A 21,471-nucleotide genomic window follows, 5' to 3' on the forward strand; every position below is an offset into this window, starting at 1 on the left:
AGGCACATACACAGTATTTCCCAAAAAACCTTTTTAAGTTTAAAATTGGTATGTCACTTAGACTGAGGCTCTCTTCCATAATTTTTTTGTTTTCCATGTTGTCAGACTGCCATAGGTGCCAATGGTTCCACTGTTTTGGAAATCCCTATTGAGTATCGTCAAGTTTCCTGGAGGTACCACACACAAACAAATACAAAGATTATACTCTTATCATTACACCCAAATGTCTTGGTGGCTTATCATCGTTACTTATTAACTTTAATGGTTATTTGATTATTGCTTCATTGATTGATCAGACTGAAGAACAAAACCTGAATTTTATCATAGTGATGTTTTATAACAGTATGTCTGAGTCCTTGTTTTCTATGTGTGGTTGGCAGTATTGGAGGATATGGATCATATCTGGATGTCATTACTCTTGCGAGTAGGATTTGAATTTTTTTATGTTAGATATGGGGTCATAGAATGAAAAATCTATCGATATTGGTACTAAAAAGATCTAAACTCACCTCATCTTACAATTCCATCCCAGACATTGTGAAACTTTTCAACCCCAATGTTCTCGGGCCATCCCCTTTGGCGACCTTAAATGGCCACCCAACAACAATTGATGAGACCCGATTCAATTTTGCAGTTACTGGACACAATACACTGTAAGCAACATAAGTATAAGACCAAGATCAAAGGCATATAAAAACACACTATAATATTATTATACAGTTTAATAATGCAAAATGGATCTGGTTGATCTGAATGCCCAGTTCACCATATGAATCCATTTTTTTATGTTACAGTGTATTTATTGACTGTTTTCTAGAAATCTCTCTGGGCAGACAAGGGACATGATAGACACGTTTAAGACTTACCCTGTAAGTTCTAAATTCTTGTGATCACATCAAAAATCTATTTATTTTACATTAAAACATAAGGATTGTCTTTTTTATGGCCGTTTAATGTGGATTTACTGTGTTTTCTACACAGGGTCTGAATTACAAAGAAGACTGGAAACTTTTGACTATTTTGATTGGGATGAACGACATTTGTGATTACTGTAAAAACAAAGTCAGTCATTCTTGAAATCTTATGATCAGATTAAAACTGAAATGTAGTTTATGTGTATGTGATGTTGTTTGGATTCACATGTGTATGAATTTAAGTAATGCTTGTCATTTTGTAGTCACTGTTTTCTGTGGACAACTTCATCCACTACATGACAGAGAATCTGGAAATGATGATGCAGGAGGTAGAGTGTGAATATTTAATTGTTAGAAATTTTAACTCGAAACAAGCATAATGCAGAGATATCTTTAATATTCAACTCGTGCCCTTCTGTCTCACTCTGTGTTTTTCAGGTTCCAAGATTAATTGTGAATGTTGTTCAAATTCTTCCCATGAAGGCGCTCAGAGAGGTTGCCAAGCCCAACATTGGCTGCATGCTAAATAAGTATGTGAAATACATGTTTAATGTATTTGTGATATCGCTGCTGTCCTTCACTCTTATCTCCATATTTCCTGGATTTTATTTTATAACCTTAAAAATCATTATTATAAGTCACCCTTTATGTTTGTCACTGGGTTTGGCAAATATCTATATATAAATACGTATGAAAAAGGGCTTGTCAACTTTGAAGACACTTTATTTAATCATTTCAAAAGTACTGTTCTTTCCGTTTCTTGAAAAAAAGCAACTTTGGATATCCGAGGTTTGGAAGGACAGTGACTATGTTTTTGTGATGTTTCTCCTACCCTCATTTCATCTTGTACAGACCTACCTATACACATTTTTTTTGAAAATGTTAAATGTGACCCTGGATCACAAAACCAGTCTTAAGTAGCACGGGAACATTTTAAGTTAAAGCCAAAAATATATTGTATGGGTATACAATGTAATACAAAATAATACATTTTTCTTTTATGCCCAAAATCATTAGGATATTAAATAAAGATCATGTTCCATGAAGATATTTTGTAAATTTCCTGCCCTAAATATATCAAAACTTTATTTTTGTGAGTGGATGACCAGTAACAGAGCCTCTTATCTACAACTTCAAAGACAATTTTCTCAATATTTTGATTCTTTGCACCCTCAGATTCCAGAGATCTAAACAGTTATATCTCCGGCAGATATTATCATATCCAAACAAACTATACATCAATAAAAAGCTTCATTGTTCAGCTTTCAAAATATGTACAAATATTGATTTCGAAAAATGTACCCATAAGACTTGTTTTGTTGTCCAGGGTCACAAATAATAAAAATAAAGATTCAGAGGGAATTACAACCAGAAATTAAACGACTTTTGTTAAGATGTAATATCCCTTAAAAACTCCACTCCTGAATCCTGTAGAATGTTTTGGCCAGCAGGGGGCGGTGTACCATCGTTTACCTCGCGGAATTTTTCGCCGCTTTCTTGGCCCGTTCAAGAGGCCATATGACTGACAGGTAAAGCAACCAATCACGTTTCGTTTTGTTCAGCGTCATGTTTAAAGGCGTAAAAATGTCCCCGCAGTAACAGACCAATGTAGTACATTCACGAACGTGTCCAAAGTTAACAGAAACAACGATGCTTTTAAGTTTATACTAAGTATACTTTCAAGAATTGCGCGTTTAGTCAATCGAGATGAATTCTTATAGCAACCGTTGTAAACACGACAGTCAACTTCTTAGATCAGAAGGCTTTATGTTTCTAGGCGGACCGTTAAAGAACGCGACACGCGTGTCTCCCGGAAATCCTGTGAAATTCAACCAATCAGATTACGACTTCGAACGTGCTGAAGTGTTTCCAGAGAAGTGTGCCATGTGCATCAGACATTCAGCCAATGGATCGTGGGCGTGACGTTTGAGGCTGAGACTATCCTGGAATTGACATGCAAATTAGCAATCTCATAGTGGGATAAACCCTGGTGGTTGTTACAGATTTAGATTTCAGTATTTTTATCTCCCCTTGCAGATTTTTTTGCTCATGTCTGACACGGCCGGAAGAGAACTCTCCAGAGCTGCAAGAGTTGTTGGAGTTGAACCTGGAATTTCAGGTGGCCATTGTATAACATGCTCCACATCAATAGACCATATTCTGATATTCACTATTTACTGGTCAATTTTTTCAGCCATTTAAGGTCCCCAACATACACTTTTGTCAGTTTATTTCCTAGGCAACATGTCTAAATATTTAGGTTATTTGTTTGAAATGAAGCCTATTTTATATTCAATATAATTAACTTGCTCAGAGGAGGCTGGAGGAACTTCTACATTCAGATCGTTTCGTGAAAGAGGACTTTGCAGTGGTTCTTCAGCCCTACCTGCGCTACGCCAAGCCACCTAGACTTCCTGTGAGTTACTGCCTTTTTAAAGTTCCTATACAATTCTGTAGCTTTGTGCAGTGCACAAATAGCAAGACTGGAAAAAATGCAAAAAATCTTGTTACACTGAATGTTATTGTAGTTGTCATAATAATGTCATATGAAGTGGGACTCAACAGCACCTCTCTGGTGGTTTTTGGCTCTTTCAGGATGGCAAAATCGACACGAGTTTCTTCACAGCCGATTGTTTTCACTTCACTGTTAAAGGTCATGAGGAGCTGGCTAAAGGACTTTGGAATAACATGGTTAGTAGCAACCACTGTTGCTGCTTAGATCCTGACCATTCCCATACAGAACAAACAAAACTCAAGCCAGTTTACCACTAACGGAAACCCCCTTAGCTGACACCAGTTTTAAGCTAAAAAAATTAGAAGTCTTATATAAAGACAGAAATGTTGTTTTCTGTGTATGATCTCAGATCTGAAACTTGTATCATTTTATTTAGCCAACACTCTTTGTTACTTTGTCTCTTCAAAATTGATATATTTGTTTTCTTTTCCTGTAAGTTTGAACCTGAGGAAAAGAAGACAATGATTGACAGTTTCTCAAATCCAGTTGAACTCATCTGCCCATCCCAAGTAAGATACAATGCATCTTCCTCATTTGTTGATTTCTATTTAAATGTCACTCAGAAGAAATGTTCATTTAATAAAACTTTGTTTTCTCCAGGATCACCCTTACATATACACAAGACCGCAAAAAGAACGCCAAGTAAAGTAATCCGCAAGCTGTCATCAAGTTCTCTGCACATTTTGGTTCCTAAGCACCTTTCTTATTATGTTAATAAATGAGTAAATCTAAAAATACCTATCTATATGCTTAATAAATGGCTATTCTTTCCACATTAATGTAAAACTAGATTTATGTTTTGATAAGATAACATTTCTGATATTTTAACTTATGTGGAAAACTTTCTTAATAGTTTTATAGATATTTACAATGAATTATGGTAAAAAGATGTATGCTGGCTGCTATACAGAAAATGAGATGGCATTTAAAAAAAATTATACATTTTGATGATAATAAATTGTTTAAAAAATATGAACATTAAAGCATATGACGTGATATATTTTAAGTTCAAGCTAAATAAAAATGAGCTTCTTTTCGCATGTAAAGGGCACATTTTACACGTGGAAGTGCTCTCTCTAGTGGCCTTTTACTGTTTTGAAAGTTTTTTATTTTCTGGCAAAACACATTAAATGACATTTATTCTCTTAACAGGATTATGTACGGTCATGAGTAATAGTAGTTTAATAATGATGAAGTTGTTAATGTACTGTTATAGTTTAAATAAACAACAATAAGTCCCTCTAACGTCTCCTACTTCAAATGTAAACTTGTTCGTTTTTTAAATGGCAAACGGATCAAATTAGGTTTTGAGATCTGTGTGATACTCCGTGCATGATTTTAGGTTTTTGTGACAGTGTGTTGGTGTGTTGACTGGAGGAAAGGCCACGTCAGACTGGCTCTGATCAACCACGTTCAACCGGCCGTCCTGCGGTACCTCTGACCGACCGATAGGGGCAACAGAGAGGCGTAACACACTCACACACACATCACACTTACCCAATGACTCGTGGCCGTTGGTAGTATTTCCTTTTATTTAGCCGAGTTGCCTTTCAGCCAAATCGAAAAGTGGGGTCGAAATCCTTGCTAGTGTTTGTTTCTTTTCTTTGCGTTACGATATGATCAGTTCTTGTGAACGAACGCTATGGCTTCTTTAAGAGATCGAGCATTTTGACATTTAAAAACCAGGAAAAGTCCGATGCAGCTCTCCGTCGTGTTTCAAGCTGCTGGCTGTCAACCTGCGATCTAGCTGCAACAGCTTTAATCGACTACTTCTCTATATCTGCGCTTTAAAACGTATTTTTAAGGGTTAGGGGAAAATAGCAACGTGTGGGCGTTTGCTCCTTTGAACCATGGCCACTGAAGTTGCGAGTAACTTGGACGTGACAGTCAGTTGTTTGGGAGAAGGGAACCAAAACAAGTCGGACACGGATCGACCCAAGAAACCTGATCGAGCGAGCCACGAGGAGGGGCAGCACGATCCTCCTCAAGTCGACTGCAAACATCAAAAACAGGGGGTCATGGAAAGCAAAGTGGATGGCCAGAGCACGGACAGCACGAACGACAAAGAGAACGAACAGAATGCATCTAGCCCCAAAGCGACAGAAACTGCCATGAAAGTGATCGAGGCTCCTCCGCCCAAAGTCAACCCGTGGACGAAGAGGAATGCCTGCCCTGCCAACAATGCCACTAACAGCTCCATACAACCAGGTACGGCCCATGTGAGACCCCACGCGTGTATGTACGAAATTTCACTAATGCTCATAACAGACACATTTATATCTCTCGCAGCATTTATTTCCATGCATGCACACATGTGCTCGGGTAGCCCTCGTGTGCTACTGCAACCAGCAGCGGCCCACAAACTCCGATCAAATCACTTTCATGGACTGTTTCATATACTTGTGCACCCATGAATCGAAACGTATTATAACGGCGGGCATTATGTTCTTTTAATAATAATTCAGAAACTTTGTGCCCATATCCGTAAAGTGTGTTTTTCATACATGGTCATAGAAATGGACCAATCGGAGGTGGGGGCGTGGCCTGTTAGCAGTAGCATCGCGCTAACCTCACGGCTTGAAGGCTCATTTAATCCCTTTAAACAGGATAAAGGCTTGAAAACCAAACTTCTCGAATTTTAACGAAACACGTGGTTTGTCACTGTAGCCGTTGTGTTTTGAGCAAAAACTAGTTTCGGGGAGTCCTGTGGTCTAAACATATGGTTATGCTGCCCTGGATTGCCTGATTGAAAATGCTGCTGTTAAAGTTGGATAACGCATAAATCAAACCGAGATCCTGATGATATCCTCTGGCTTCTATTGTGTGACACAAATATCGTTTTGTTTCGCTTTCGGCTGATGCAATCTATGTGCTTGGTCAAAAAACGTCTTGTTGTTGTCAGGAAGCCTCGAGCTCCTGCCATTACTGATGTGACCTAATATGGTGGTGGGGGAATAAACGCCCATCAAAACGCCCGTTCCCACATCATTCTACCTACAGACCCACGTGTGCCTGGATCATTTGGGTGTATTTGGACAGACTTGCTGATGTGGGCAGATATAGCCCCCCTCCTAACCCCATCTGATCGTGTTGCACGGGAGCACGTGTAGTGCTGAGCACTGCAACTCCAGTAGGAGCTGATGTGAGGCCTTTACCCTCCATGCCTCAAGCCCACACATACTGAACTCATGTGGGTTTTTTTTGTCCTGCTGGAATAAAGCATTGACAGCTCACCTGTTGATTGTTGTTTACTTTATGGGTTAGTATGGTGGTGTTTTATAGTAGTTTATGAACTATGAAGCACTTCGACCACTCCCTAACACTGTATTTTAAGCTGCCTATTCTGATAAGGCCCTGTGATGAATTTGTTTACATGATGACAGCTTTAGGAGCATACTTAAAAATGGGCAGTGTGTTCATAATGTGTCTTTTAAGTCAATGTGTATTCTTTATGTTTGTCTTTTGGTAGCGAAAGTATCTTGGACGACAGTTCAAAGACTTGAAGGCAGTGATGCCTCTCCACAGGTTTTGTTCATGACAATGACAATCTGATTTTAGTATCTGATCAGAACAGAAACTTTTTCACTGGCATTCATTTCTGTGCATAGCCGAGGAGACGGCACTAGTTTGGTTAAAAGGGTGGGTCTGTTTGGAACCTGATACCCAAACACACTGGTTGTACTTTTGTTCTTTTTATCTAGTTTTGGGTATTAAGCATCTTGTCAAGTAGAGAAGACGTTTTATGTTGTGTAATAGCTTTTCAGTTTCTGTGTCTTGGTCTTTTAAAGACTACCTACTTTAGAGCCTCATGTTTAAACATTTCCCTATTGTGGTTAGAGACCGTGAAGCCAGAAAAGGCTGTTGTTATCATACCATATGCATTGTGCACATTGTTGTTTTAGATTCTCTGTTGCTGAATGAACAGCACTGAAGATCTCACTGACATTGTTAGGCCACGTCTTTGTGTTTTCTGCAAAGTGGGATACATGTCATGATTCTAAGTATTTGCAAATAGGACAGCCATATGAGAGAGGCTCTCAGGTTGATCCTTTGGGGATGTGTGTTGAAAATCATAGATGTGTGCATTTTGAATAATCATAGGACGTGGCGATGGATTTTGGCAATACCTATAAAGCATAACTGAAAACTTCCTACACATTGTTATAGTGCTGAACTGCCTGAACGTTATCATGAAAGTTTGGAATGTAATGGTATATAATATCTAAATATGCATCTAAAATAAACGTTAATTTTTCAATCATGAAAGGTTCCAAATCACCACAATTAGCACAGCTTAATCAATATAAACCAAAGTTTGTCCGACTGGTAAATGACAGATGTATTTTAACATACTCTGTAGCCACCATGACAGTGAAACTCGCATGTACACATGACCTGTAAGCTGACGTTGAGAATAGAAAGCCGCTCCATGGGGCTTGTGTTGTGAAAGCATTGTGTTCGGAGTCGGACGTAGCATAGATATAGCATAGTATGCAATGTTTACTTTGTTAGACAGCTATGGCTGTGTTCTGTCCAATGTTGAAGGAAGGAACTAAGGTGTCTTGAGCTGCAAGAGAAAAAGTACTTTATCAATGATATCAATAAAAACTTAAAGGGATAGTTTACCCCAAAATGAAAATTCTGTCAAGATTTACTCTTTCAAGCCTGTATACATTTCTTTGTTCGGTTTAAAGATATATTTTTTCTTTCAACAAAACGAAGACAGGTTTGGAACAACTTGGGGTTGAGTTAATCATGACAGAATTTTTATTTTCGGGTGAACTATCCCTATAAGATAACCTGTGGAAAAAAGTTGATAGATTTCAAATTCTAGCCTATGATTTGAATAGTAACTGGCTTTGCTTCATCTTTGGCTTTATGTCTAATTTGAGTTAAATGATCATTTACATTGGATAAGGTTATTCTGCCTCGGGTGGCAATAAGTGAAAGTTAGGTGTTGGCAGGACAGTATCAGTGAGTTTGTGTGTTTGGTCACACCCCACACTGTCAGCAAGCGCCCAGCACCTTATCATACAGGCCATCCTTTCAGTAATGATAAAGGACCCAGGACACTCCCAGGAATGGGCGTCCCTCTCTATTGCCTGTTTGATCCTGACAGTTTTTTTTTTCTCAAAAAAAAAAAAAACTAGAAAATGAAAACCGGTTTTGTAAGCAATTATAATAATGTAAAATAGGCAATATCCCTTAAGGCAATGCTTTGAAGGAACTTCGTTTTCGATGGGTTCATTTAAGATTAAAATAATTCAGACTGTTATTCAGTTGTTTCTCCTTTACCACAAAGAATTTAAACCGTGCAATTGATCCTAATGTTGCAGTGAAGGGATACAAGTTAAATTTTTTTCAAAAGGCAAACAAATGGTTTCGTCATCATTTGGATCTTTGGCATGAAGCTTCACGTCTTTTAGAAATCCTGATCTTAGGCAAGATTAGCACAAATTTTCCTGTGTTTTAAAACACTGCTTCTGTGACTCTCTAGATCGCTATTATCACAGAACAAGGCCAGATGCTTTGTTGGATGTGTGAACGGCAGCATAAATACCCATGGGGGCCATGTCATTGTGTTGGAGGGGATCTGAATACAACAGAAGAATCCACTTTCACCGGCCCTCTGTGAAATGTTGTTTGCTGCTGATCCATCTTTAAAAGGAAGTTAATGTTTTACGCATGTGGATGCATGACCTTGCTGTGCAGGTGCTGGCGTGTGGCTTTACAATCTGTTTTAATGTTGCTGTTCTCAAATAATTGACACGCGGCACTCGGTTGGAATTGACCAGTGGAGGCAGAGAGGCATTGTGGGTAGATTTTCATCACGATTTTCAACCGTAAGGGTAAATCTCATTTCAGAGGACAAAACTCATTCATGAGTCACAGGAATAAGATACACAGTGTTTATGGTCATACTTGGAGCTATTAATTAACTAAAGCTATGTAGTTTTTGTTGCCTGGAGGTGTTTTAGGATAATCTAGGCCTTGTGAGTTTACTCTCAAACGGGTTGATGTGTGCCCAAAAACACAGAATGATGAGAACAAATATATGTTACATATAAGTCAGTTGATTTAAAGGGAGAGTTCACCCCCCTCCCTAAAATACTGTCGTCATTGACTCACCTTTGAGTTGTTCAAATCCTGTATACATTTCTTTGTTCTGATGAACACAGAGAAGGATATTTGGAAGAATGCCTATAACCAAACCGTTCTTGGACCTCATTGTAGAAAAAATGCCAACAGTAGTCAAAAACAACTCATGACTATACCTTTAAGAGGCGATTACTGTACAAATGCCCGTCTAACACATGTAGAAGTTGGTTTAATATGTAAACGTCTCCAAAGTGTCAAGAGTAGTCATATCTTTAACTGAATGTTCCATGCAACAGGCATCTTATCTTTTTCTCTCTCTATCTCTCTGTAATGAACTACATCAAACATAGTGTTTTTGTTCTGTGTCCACAGATCCCCAGAGTCCTGCCAAAGTTGTCCGTGCCAGCAAACCCAGGTCCAGAAAGACTAGCAAGGTAAAGCACTCTCATTGTTTGGTATAAAGAGGAGGCAAGACCACCCCATTAACCTTATATAATAAATATAATACTTAATTTTTTATTTTATGTGGGCAGGATGCCACAGGTAAGCACAACTGTTGATATGTGTAATAGCACAGTCGCAAATGGGGTAATACAACAGTTTTTCCTCCAAACACGCAATGCAATATTAACTGCAAATCATACAGTGAGGTTTAACTAAATTTCAGATTACCAGAACTATTCAAATTTGCCTCCAACTGCCCTGCAAGTTGCTTTCTTATAAAAGCGTTCGTCAACTTCGTAATTTATATGGAAATAAACTCATTTTTGTGTAAACCCACATTTTTTCCCCCGGTCTGTTTGTGTAACAGAGTCTAGATCAGAGGTCAGCGGCAGCCAGTCACAGAGCAGCTTAGCTTGTGTTTGTATTTAAGTGGTTATTTGTCCTCTCTGTTCAGTCTTTTGTCTGGGTGAAATGGTCAACAGAGTCAGCACATGAGTTTTTGACTTTTACCTCAGCAGGACATTCCAGAGAGAGCACGTACAGGGCTCAAATTCAGTCCTGACAGGGCAGTGGAGTCGTCCCTATGACTGTCTCCAGGGCATGATCGTTTGTCTCCACTTACATGACCCTCCGCATGTTTCTTGCACATTTATGACCACCAGCAGGCTCCTTGTCTTCTGTCCCTCATTTATTAGTGGTTTTGAGGGTCATGTGAAAGGGTTTGGGTTAGTTGGCCAACCTGTGTCCTGCACCATTAACTCAAAGACACTCCATTACAAATCGAGCTTTGACTGTCCAGCTTTAGCATCTGGAACACCCAGGACCCATTTCAGGACGGCGGTGGAATCCGATATGACACTTGGAATTCTGGGTTGCTTTGCGGCGTGAGGAATGATTGACGTTCCTCCAGTTATAGAAGGTGAAATGATCTTTGAGAAAGGGACGGCCACACTTCCTGCAAAGGGTTTGGGTAGTGTTTGTGCTTTACAAAGTTGAAAAGTGTAGGGTGGAAACGGTACTTTAGGAGTGTTTTACTCCCTGACACCAGCTAGTGCATTCAATAAGTATCAACATGCTATTTTCAAATCACTCAAATAAGATTACATATTAATTTAGTTTTTTGGCCAAATTATACACAGGAATTGACTCGAATATTATATTGTTTTTGAATGTAAGTGAAATAACTGAGTGTTTGTGATGATCTAATGCCATCATTCTTCAACTTTATACATGGTCAGTTTTGGTTTTGCCAAACTATTCATGTGAAATCTAGTTAAATGTGAGATTTTTGAGGTGTTTCTGTGTTGTATGGTAACTGTTGCGGAAGAAAGGATTTATAACTTTCTTTTTGAATTCTTAACATTGCTTCTCTTTTGCTTATATTGCAGTCGAGTGACTTCAGTGACATCACAAATTGGCCTACGCCAGGAGAGATCGCCACTAAGGAGGTGAAGGATTTTTTTAGCATTTTAAATTATATATATTTTTTGTATTTTTAACCTGATTGAAATTAGTTTGGTTTAAAATAAAAAGTAATTTGCTTCTGGTTGTTTAATTCCTTTGATGTGTGCCTAACTAGGGATTTACTGTGATTATACCTGCCTTAAAGAGGATAGTGTGATAATCAAACGTTTCATAATAGTCCTGCTTTAAGCTTAATAAGATCGTGTGTTTTACAATTATAAATGATCCATCATTAAAGAAGTATGTTTGAAGGATGTCTAACATGACTAAAACATTACCAAAAATAATAAAGGCAACATTGTTATACTTACCCTTATTTTGTCATAAACATATCGTCGCTGTTTGAAACCTAAGATGTCAAAATTCCTAGTTTTTCAGGAAATTGAAAATCAGCTTTTTCAATGATTAAGTTGATAAGGACATTTTAATACTTTGTATTGGTTGAATATTTGCAAAACCCATCGAAAAGCATAAAGGGTGACCTAATAAATAATAATGATTTATGACAAAAGAAACTCTTGCACCATACATAAATGTCCAGGACAAAATGTATGTAAATATTGCCTTCTAACTGGTCAAACCATGATGCACAGGAGAACATTTTTATTTGCATAGGGCCCAAAGTGCTTATTTTTATCTGTGACACCACATCCATTTATTAAAATAAATAATTAATTCAGTTTCATTTCTAACACAAAGATCATACAATGACTTCATAAGAAATCGCACTTATAATATTTAGGGGAACTGTCCCTTTATGAGCTGCCTACACTATGTTGCCATAGCCCTTTTCTTACAGCAATGCTGGTAAATTACTGGTATATATACAAATGTATACCACCCACTGATCACACAAGCAACAGCATTTTTCAGCGTTCACACAGCTGTCTCAAAATAACATTAATATTATCACCGTGTCTTCACCGGACCATGCTGCGACACGACACATGGCTTGTTCTAATGGGATTGTCGGGTCAGAATAGGGGTGTTGTGATTGACGATACTATCGTGTATCGACGATCCTCAGACCTATCGACGATAGATGATTCCCTAAACGATAGTTGGCTGTTTGCCTAAATATGTTGCAAATCAATATTACAAACATGCATTGCACATTTCTTCATGCAAGAGAGCTTGCAATGCGGCTTAGGCTTTACCTCGCACCATAGAGAGTTTATAATGTGCGGGCTAGTGATGTGCCAGAGAGAGTTTTATCTAGGGCTTTGCCTCAAGCCAGAGAGTTTATAATGTTGATTTTTCAGTGCAAGAGAGAGCTTGCGATACACAAGGCTCAGGCTTTTCTTGCAGGAAGTGCTATGTGCGTTTAAAACCAGCGAATTGTTTCCGTTTGGCAATCAAGAAATAATAATGATGCATTTGGATGAATAATATTGACAATAGTAATAATTTACTTTCTCTCGTTTGAAAGGTTGTGGTGGTAATTAACGATTTTGCAAACTGCACTGAACTTAAACTATGATAGAATGCTAATTTCAGTCATACAAGAGCATTTTCTAGACACGTAAGCTTCTGTTTTTGTGAACAAATCCTGCTTGTCATGGATAAATGTGTAATTGCCCCACCTCTCGATACTATCATGTATCGGCGATCCACAGGCTGGCGATAGAACGATCTGACTATAGAGAATATCGGCCAACACTACGCCAAAACGTTAAATTATAATGGGTTCTAATGCGTTCTATTGTCTCTTGTCGCGTTGCGCTTGGCCACATCCGGTGTAAACACGGTGTATGTCATCAAGCGGAAGTTTCAATATAAATAGCTGCAATTACAACCAGAGTTAAGTTTGAAAATATGGCGGGGTGTGATTTAATATCAACAAACACTGTGTTGTTGATGTTTGGATCATACGCTCTTTATATGACAATTCATCGAAAAATCAAAAATCTTTCATCATTTACTCACCATCAGGTTTTCAAACCTGTAAACACTTCTTTGTTCCAATGGACACATAGAAAGATATTAAAAAAATGTTAACAAGTTTCAGTTCTGGGACATCATCCACTACCATAGTACGAAAAAAAACGATAGAATTGTTTTGTTCTGTTGAACACATAACGAGATATTTTGTAGAATTTAGAAAAACAAATAGTTCTTGGACACCTTTGACTACCATTTAATTATTCCTACTATGGTTGTCAATGACATACCGGAACTGCAAATTACTTATATTCTTCCAAATAACTTATTTTGTGTTCATCGGAACAAAGTAATTTATACAGGTATGAAATTACATGAGCATAAGTAAATGACAGAAATTTTATTTTTTTTAAGAACTATCCTTTTAACCCAAGTACAATGTGCCATTCAGCTTTCAAGCGGTGTAAACAGTGTATTATAATTTCGTGAGTTTACGTTATCAAAGATCTGTGGCGCGTCATCTGCGTTAGTGTTGTGATTGGCCCAAAGCGGTCTGCGCGTCATGTGGTGTAAGTGCTCTTAACGGTTATCCTCATTCTTCACTCACACATCGCCTCGTACTGGTAATTTGCTGGCAATATTACAACTTCTATGACTGGTAAATTGGGAGTATGGATTTACCAGACAGATCCTTTTCAAAAAGGATCTGTTAACTGCAATTTACCAGTAAGGACTGTATGTGTGAGGGGGGTTATGTATGATTTCTAGTTCACTTTAAAATACAGTATCATGAAAAGTTGACTCAAATAAAAAAGGGCCTTTATGGGGTTTTACTTATTGAACCACTTTCTAAATCTACTGAATTTACTAACAGATTGATATGATTGTGTCCCTTAGCAGCACCAGAATGTGATAAATACAAACGGGCAGAAGGGACCGTCTGGCCGGAGGGAGAGAAAGAAAGTTTCCGGAGGAGAGAAGAGAGAGAAGGAGTGCAGTAGTGACGGAAGTGACAGTAAGGAGAACAGGGAGGCGCAGTCGGATCCAATCACTGGACTTCCAAATGATCAGGAAGCAGAGGATGGAGAGGAGACGCAAAGTAGTGCCCCCCGCAGGAGAGGAGGTGAGACCGCCTCACCTTCAACATTGCATGACATTATGAAGCATGTCCTCTTTTATTTTTTAACACTGAAACAAACGTTACAGCAAAATACAGCCAACAGAACATTTAGAACTGATTACAAATGTCTGCAAACATATTCAAGACTTAATTATGTGAAATAAAAACAAAGTTCTCTTAGGAAATTATTGTTTACATTTTGTTACATAGTTTGTACATGGATTTACAGTATATACACACACTATCCCAGAAAGCAGAAGTGAAGAAACGCACCTAAATGACAAAATGTCGCTAGAGTTTTTTGTAACTGCATCACTGAATTTTTTTAGGGTGCATTGTGGACATTTTGAACCATTTTAAACTGATTGACACCCACCCAAACAAACTCTACCATTTGATGCCCACTATATGCTGTCTGCTGTTTTTTTAAATGGGTAGATCTCGAATGTCATGTGACTTAACCGGTTAACAGCAGGTTTTAACTGTCAGCGCTATCTATGGATTTAACCTAGCTAGCTGTTTACATTTTTTGCGTTTTATTATAGTTAAATACGCAAATGTCTGTGAGAAGAAAAATAAAGGAGTTAACGGTTGTATAAACTATCAGCGATATTTATGGATTTAATCTAGCTAGCGGTTTGTGGCTCATTTTTTGCGTTTTATTCTAGTTTAATGTCCAAATGTCTATGAGAAGAAAAAAAATAAAAAATAATTTATCAATCTGTTTATGTGATGGGCATCGATTTGATCATATTTGGTATCTCATTTAAAGGCACTTTGACTAAAATGAAGCGCATAAAAAAGACTTTCGACCGGATGCGGATGAGACCTGTTTTCTGGTTTCTGCATGTGATAATCAGAATAAAGCCCATAGTGAGAGAAAAAACAGTAGGCATTGTTGCACATTAGATAGCTGTGGCCCTACTATCCCGCCTTCAAATTGGGATGAGGCTGATGTGTCAGAAACGAACAGAAGTGTGCGACATCATACACTGTATTTTATTTGGAATGTGAAATCCAGTTGGTTGGTTTGTTTGTTCAGAATCGCAACTAAAATTACTTGATTGTCCATTACATTGTAAAGGACCTAATAAGGCACATTGATATTGATATTGACTTCTGCCTGTATTCTATGCTGAACATAAGCGAGGTTTTAGGAAAGAAATAGAGATTAATAGAGCATGATGTCAGCATTCCCAAGATCATTGGTTTGAATCTCAGGAAATACACATACAAATACAATATGAGGGCTGGTTAGTCACTTTGGATAAAAGCAGCTGCCGAACAGATAAATGTAAATCTAATGTAATTGTGAGCTAAACTCAGGTTAACTGTTACAGAAGAGGATAAATGTTCCAAAGGTTTTTGTTATATTGCTACCTTCATCAGCAATGTTGAGTACTTGTAATTAATAGAAATGACAACTGGTCCTTGCTACAGTTTCTAGCATTTTTGATGTGTAAATATTTAGCATAAGTTCATAAGCATAAGTTAAACTCCAGCCTGTGTTACACTCATATCGTAACTTCAACTTGCCTTTTCTCCACTTTCTTGTACCACTCCCTCATTCTTATGATTGTTTGTATTTATTTTTGGTAACATATGTCACTACTACTATTCATTTCTTCACGTGTAAAATGAGTTCTGCACCTTTAAGACACTCACACCTTGGGAAACAAATGTGTGAACTTGAGCATGATCACACGTGTACCAAGAGTAAACTTCAGCCAAAAGAGAGATAGGCGAGCGCTAACAAAATTCTCATGGTGACTGTGCGGGTTTCAGACACGTAAAAGCTTTAAATCTTAACACCACCACACATACTGTTACATTCTGTCACATTCCATCCTTTTTTAATTGAATTACTTCACAGTGTTGATAATTAATGTTCCCTTAAGTACTTTTAAATGTACAGTTGTGTGAGGTAAATTATCTTAACAAAATGGCAGGTCATGTGCCAAGGACACAAGGCATTGCTAAAAGCCCCTAGTCTGGTTTCTTTCTCTTCCTGAGAACTGCGCCTGAGGTCATTTAGATGTGAAGAGTCTGTTCTGCTGATCTCTCATACAGTTCACGTATGAATTGAATTTAAAAAAAGGTAGTTTTATGATTAAAGAAATCAAAAGGAAGCCATTTTATTATTATTTCCAGATCACCAACAAAATGTACAGAAAGTCAATTTTTACATTTGGAACTGCCTACAGATCAGAGCATGCGACTGGAATTGTCACACATATCTGTAGACAGGGTCTTCTCAGATCCCAATGCAGAATCTTACTTAATATTGCACTGGACATCTCTGTTTATTTGTGACTTATTTGTTTCACAGGCTGGAGAAGAGAAAGAGATTTCTTTGATGACACGGCAAGCATTCGCAGCGAGGGCAGTAATGTCCGTGGAGGTCCTAGGGGCCGGGGCAAAGGCCGTGGGCGGGGCAGAGGTCGTGGCCGAGGTACCCAGGAATATCCTACCTGTGACAAAACTAATTTGTATTCAAAAATGGACATGAAATATTGCTTTTAAGTGCTTTTATGATTTTAAGTAAAAAATATTACCCTTAACACATTTAATCCTACACAGCACAGTGTAGCAAATTGGGTGTGAGATGAGCCAATCAGAATTGAGTATTCTAGACAGCCCTTTAACAAACTAAAATACCTTCCTTTTCCCTGTTCTTTTTTCTATTCTTTCTCTTCTCAGGTCGCTACGACCATTCCCACAGTTACCGGGACTCGTACCAGGATGGGTCTTCAGCTCCAGCTGATTTCGGCAGTAACATGGTCTATTACTATGACGATGGTAATCGCGTGCAGATGTATACGATTGAGGAGAACTTGCTTAAAGGATACATCAAAAGGCAAATGTACGTTTAGGTTCTCCCTTCACTTAAATTTTTAATTGTAAAGTTGCTTTTCCAGCATGCATTTCGTTGTATACTTTTTGTGAAACATTTGGTGGACCATTTTATAGACATATTACAAAATACTGTGTGAGATCCTAATGTATAGGTTTCAGGTTTATCTTGCTACAGTGAACTATGCTACACAGTGCTGAACTGAAAGTTAAAGGAACAGTTCCTCCAAAGATCACAATTTTTTCGTCATGTACTCACTGTCGAGTTGTTCCAAATCTGCATACAATTCTTTCCTCTGATGAACTCAGAGAAAGATATTTGGAGGAATGCTTGTAACCAAACCGTTCTTGGCCACCATTGCCTACCATAGTAGGAAAAATTGCTTTATAAATGCCATTGTTTTGTTGAACACAATGTTGGAAATGTATGAAATCAAACAGTTCTGGGGCAGTTCTGACTACCATTTTAATTTTTCCACTATGGTAGTCAATGGTGGCAAATAAATATTTGGTTACAAGCATTCTTCCAAACATCTAACTATATGTTATTCGGAACAAAGTAATGTATGCATATTTGGTGCAATTGGAGGGTAAGTAAAAGATGACAGAATTTATATTTTTGGGTGAACCGTCCCTTAAAGTAAGATGATTTTTTTAAAAGTGTTTAACACATTACCACCAGCAGAGGGAGCAGACACTGCATGCCTGACTGTCCTTAATTTAGCTTGTCTGATGAGGAAGGATTCAGTGAGATCAGGGAACAGGACACTGTGGAAGTGTCTCTTAGATAGTCTAAGATAATGTATTTGTTTAATATGCATATTGCATATTACTTGTATGAGTGTGTCCCGCTGCTCTAATTCTTCTCATAGTTCACCTAAACGTACTTCACGACTGGCAGCTGACAATATCTGAATTCTAACTTCTGAAAACATTTCGATTAGTAATCATAAGAAATGATTGTTGGGGATTTTTTTTAAAAAGTTTTTTCAGTTTCAATACAATATAAATAGGATCATTTGTGTTCATAGCCACAAATGTCACCTGTATATTTTGAAACTCCTTCTACTGTATGTATTCCCAGTCCAGTTTTTTAAAACCTACACATGCCAGTTAGCATAAATTGCACAACACCTCCACTGAAACTTCCCAGAATCGTGTACTGCACTCAGGGTGTCGCAACCTCGTCTGACTTAAGCTGCTGGAATGTGAGGTGTGTTCTGGGTGGAGGACCCACTGGCATTTACAGGGAAAAAAGTTGAACGGATGTTCGTTTTGAACTAAAGATGTCTCATTGGTTAAAGCGCTTGACAGGGTCATCCAATCATTCGAGTCCCTGATGTAACACCTTAGCTGCTTTTAAGGTGTTTTGCAAGAACATTATGCATATGCTAAGAGACCTTTAACTTTTTAGCCAAATGCCTTGTTGATAGATTTTCGTGAGAATTAGAATAGTATTTAAATATGACATTAAGCAGTGAAGGTGAAAGTATGTTTTTTAGACATCAGGTGAACCTGCACTCCGGTCATTATAACACCTTGTGTCACTGGAATACTCCCAGAGACACCTGTGTGTGTTTCTTACCTTATTCGGAGGAAAGTGCATTTAGGGCGTAAGAATTTTTTGGTTGCCATGGTACCGATCACAGTCACAACTGCGTAGATTATAATTACTGTACATGCAGCAGTCACAGTGGTTACAGAGCAAGACTGTAATGCTCTGGGGAAAGACTTCAAAAAATACTATTTGTTGGAATAGACGACACGACTCAGTCTGGATATGCTTTGACAGATATTCGCCTCGTGTTTGATGGCAGCAGACTCAGCTTTTTAGCTTCAGACTATGATTCAATCCAGTCAGAGGACATCAAAACATCAATTTTTGAAAACCGCGTTTACCCACCCAAGACCACATTTTATATAGACTCCGGAACATATCATGGGGAAAGAAGTTTGAGCGTTTTCTTACTCGCCTTGCCAGATCTTGCGAGAAGAATCGGCGCACAAGACCAAGCCCATAAGAAACCGAAATGAATCTAAATGCATAAAAAACCTCACATGTCCACTTTAATAAACTGTTGCTTTCTGACCCTGAGCCATACAAGCTTGATAAACAGTTTTAATATGTAAAACATGGCAACACCATTAGCACCGTGAATCCACAAACATGAAAATCACACAACATGTCTGCAGACAGTGTTTTTCTTAAAACTGCAGAACATAACATCTTTTGTTTCTGTTTGTTTTTAGCGAATACTACTTTAGCCTCCCAAACCTGGAGCGAGACTTTTTCCTGCGGAGGAAGATGGATTCGAAAGGCTTCTTGCCCATCTCTCTGATCGCCAGTTTCCACAGAGTCCAGGCCCTCACCACTGATATAAACCTTATTAAGGAGGTGACCTTAGACCTTTGCACTACACCGCTTTCAGGACACAGACAACATATGTTAACATAAATTGTTGTTTTTTTTAGCCTGTATTATATCTAGTTTTGTGTGTGCATGCAGGCGGTAAAGAACAGTGAAATCGTGGAAATGGTCGATGAGAAAATGCGTAGGAAAGAGAATCCAGAATTTTGGCCGATTCCTGTTCCTCCTCTGGACTCTCCACGCACAGATTTCACCCAGCTAATTCATTGCCCAGAGTTCATCCCAGGACAGACGTTCACTTCTCTCAGCTCAGGTTCGGCCTTTTTTTTTTTAGCTCTTTAATTTGTTCTGTTGCTATTTTAATGCCATTGTAGCAATTTATACTTTTATTGTGCTATTTGTTCAAGAAAGTGGTCTTTTTTCTTCTTACCTCCAGTTTTCATTAACTGTAGGTACGAATTTTATGTCAAGAACTGGGTTTGGTTAACATCTCTTAAGGCGGTTACACGATGAAAAACGGAAAAGTTTTTCCTTTGCGTTTTTGAAAGCTTTCACGTACACATGACAGAGTTATCAAAACTGTCTGCATTTTCACGGATCCAGGAAAACGGATAAAACCGCTGTAGTATGCACGCCAGGCCAATGGATAGCGATGTTGTTATGTGAAGAAACAGGACGTGCATTTGCACATACACATGCACAGTTAAAAGCCAGAAGTGCTTTTTAATACTGTTGGTCAAAGTATGTTTGTTGTGTCTCCGCTGGTCTTATTGGTGAAGCAAATCCACATTTTGCTGGGAAACATTAATAGTCGAGTAGCGGGAGCTCACAGTTCCGGAAACCGCCATATTGTTTTGGCTGTATTCGGGGACTGAGCGCGTATTACCCATGCGCGAGACATCATCGTTTACAGAAAATTTGTTTACATGGAAATGAAAACGACATTGTTTTTAAAAAGTTGCACTGTGAGACCCGTCCTCTAAAACGCTGTCTCCGTGTAAACGGACGGCCAAAGTACATAAATGTTTTCGCGTTTTCAGTTGAAAACGGTCTTGTGTAAACAACCTCTTATTTTCTGTGGTTACAGTGTCATCCTCACCAGTCAATCAGCAAATAGATGATCTTGTTCTGGTAAACGGTCAGTCTAGCGACACCACTGACACAGACACAAACAAACCTCAGTCGAAAGAGTCCTCTCCCTTTAAAAGTAACTCTAGTGAAGATCCAAGCAGCCCTAAAGTGTGCTCCGGCAGCCTTCCTGACCCAGAAGCCCAGCCATGGATACAGGTGGAAAAACGCCCCCGAAACTCTTCAGGAAAAAGCAAGGTACGTCTGGATAATAATGTCAATTTCTGAGCCACTAGCACCTAAACAGATCAGTAATCTCCTTCTTTTTTTGGCTGTAACAGAACAAGGTAACCATTAGTGTTTAGTTTGGGACGGGGGCTTCCTGCTAGTCTGAACAATAGCAGACAGAACGAGTGATATTAACTTTATTTTGGTGCCGCTTCTGGCACAGGAATTGGACACTTTTCTGTGTTCTTTATTAACCTTAATTATAAACTCATCCATCAAACCTTTTCTCCATCCCTTACTCCATCTATTGTCCTGTGGGTGTGCAGACCTCAATAACTCCTCTTCTTCTTAGTCGTCTTTCTTCTTCCCCTCCCCTTCCTCTGTTCCCTTCATCAGTTGAGTATTCTCCTCGCTTTTTGATAATTTTTCCTGCTCTTGTAGCCACAGACAAAAATAATTTGATGGATGCAATGTGAACACAATGTTACTGGCTAGCTGCTTGACTTCAGAAGACTAA

At 38.5% G+C, this 21,471-nt stretch overlaps 1 protein-coding gene and 2 long non-coding RNA genes across 3 annotated transcripts in view; 2 read left to right on the top strand and 1 right to left on the bottom strand.

The window, feature by feature from the left end:
* On the bottom strand, nt 1-5,059 carry LOC130436785 (uncharacterized). The gene is made up of 3 exons (XR_008909110.1): nt 4,927-5,059; nt 510-651; nt 1-167 (listed from the first exon to the last, which is right to left on the bottom strand). It is a non-coding gene; the product is annotated as an uncharacterized LOC130436785 (long non-coding RNA).
* LOC130436784 (uncharacterized) lies at nt 2,514-4,576 on the top strand. The gene is made up of 5 exons (XR_008909109.1): nt 2,514-3,033; nt 3,229-3,330; nt 3,510-3,605; nt 3,867-3,938; nt 4,030-4,576. It is a non-coding gene; the product is annotated as an uncharacterized LOC130436784 (long non-coding RNA).
* larp1b (La ribonucleoprotein 1B) overlaps nt 4,941-21,471 on the top strand; it is a 24,041-nt gene continuing 7,510 nt past the window's right edge. The window contains exons 1-9 of the mRNA XM_056767732.1: nt 4,941-5,637; nt 9,901-9,962; nt 11,361-11,420; nt 14,215-14,440; nt 16,767-16,889; nt 17,138-17,300; nt 19,541-19,685; nt 19,797-19,971; nt 20,746-20,984. Of these exons, the coding sequence (XP_056623710.1) occupies nt 5,280-5,637; nt 9,901-9,962; nt 11,361-11,420; nt 14,215-14,440; nt 16,767-16,889; nt 17,138-17,300; nt 19,541-19,685; nt 19,797-19,971; nt 20,746-20,984 (1,551 nt within the window). The 5' untranslated portion in view covers nt 4,941-5,279. The remainder of the gene's footprint in view (nt 5,638-9,900; nt 9,963-11,360; nt 11,421-14,214; nt 14,441-16,766; nt 16,890-17,137; nt 17,301-19,540; nt 19,686-19,796; nt 19,972-20,745; nt 20,985-21,471) is intronic.

This window comes from Triplophysa dalaica, chromosome 15, assembly GCF_015846415.1.
Source record: "Triplophysa dalaica isolate WHDGS20190420 chromosome 15, ASM1584641v1, whole genome shotgun sequence".
Taxonomy (NCBI): domain Eukaryota; kingdom Metazoa; phylum Chordata; class Actinopteri; order Cypriniformes; family Nemacheilidae; genus Triplophysa; species Triplophysa dalaica.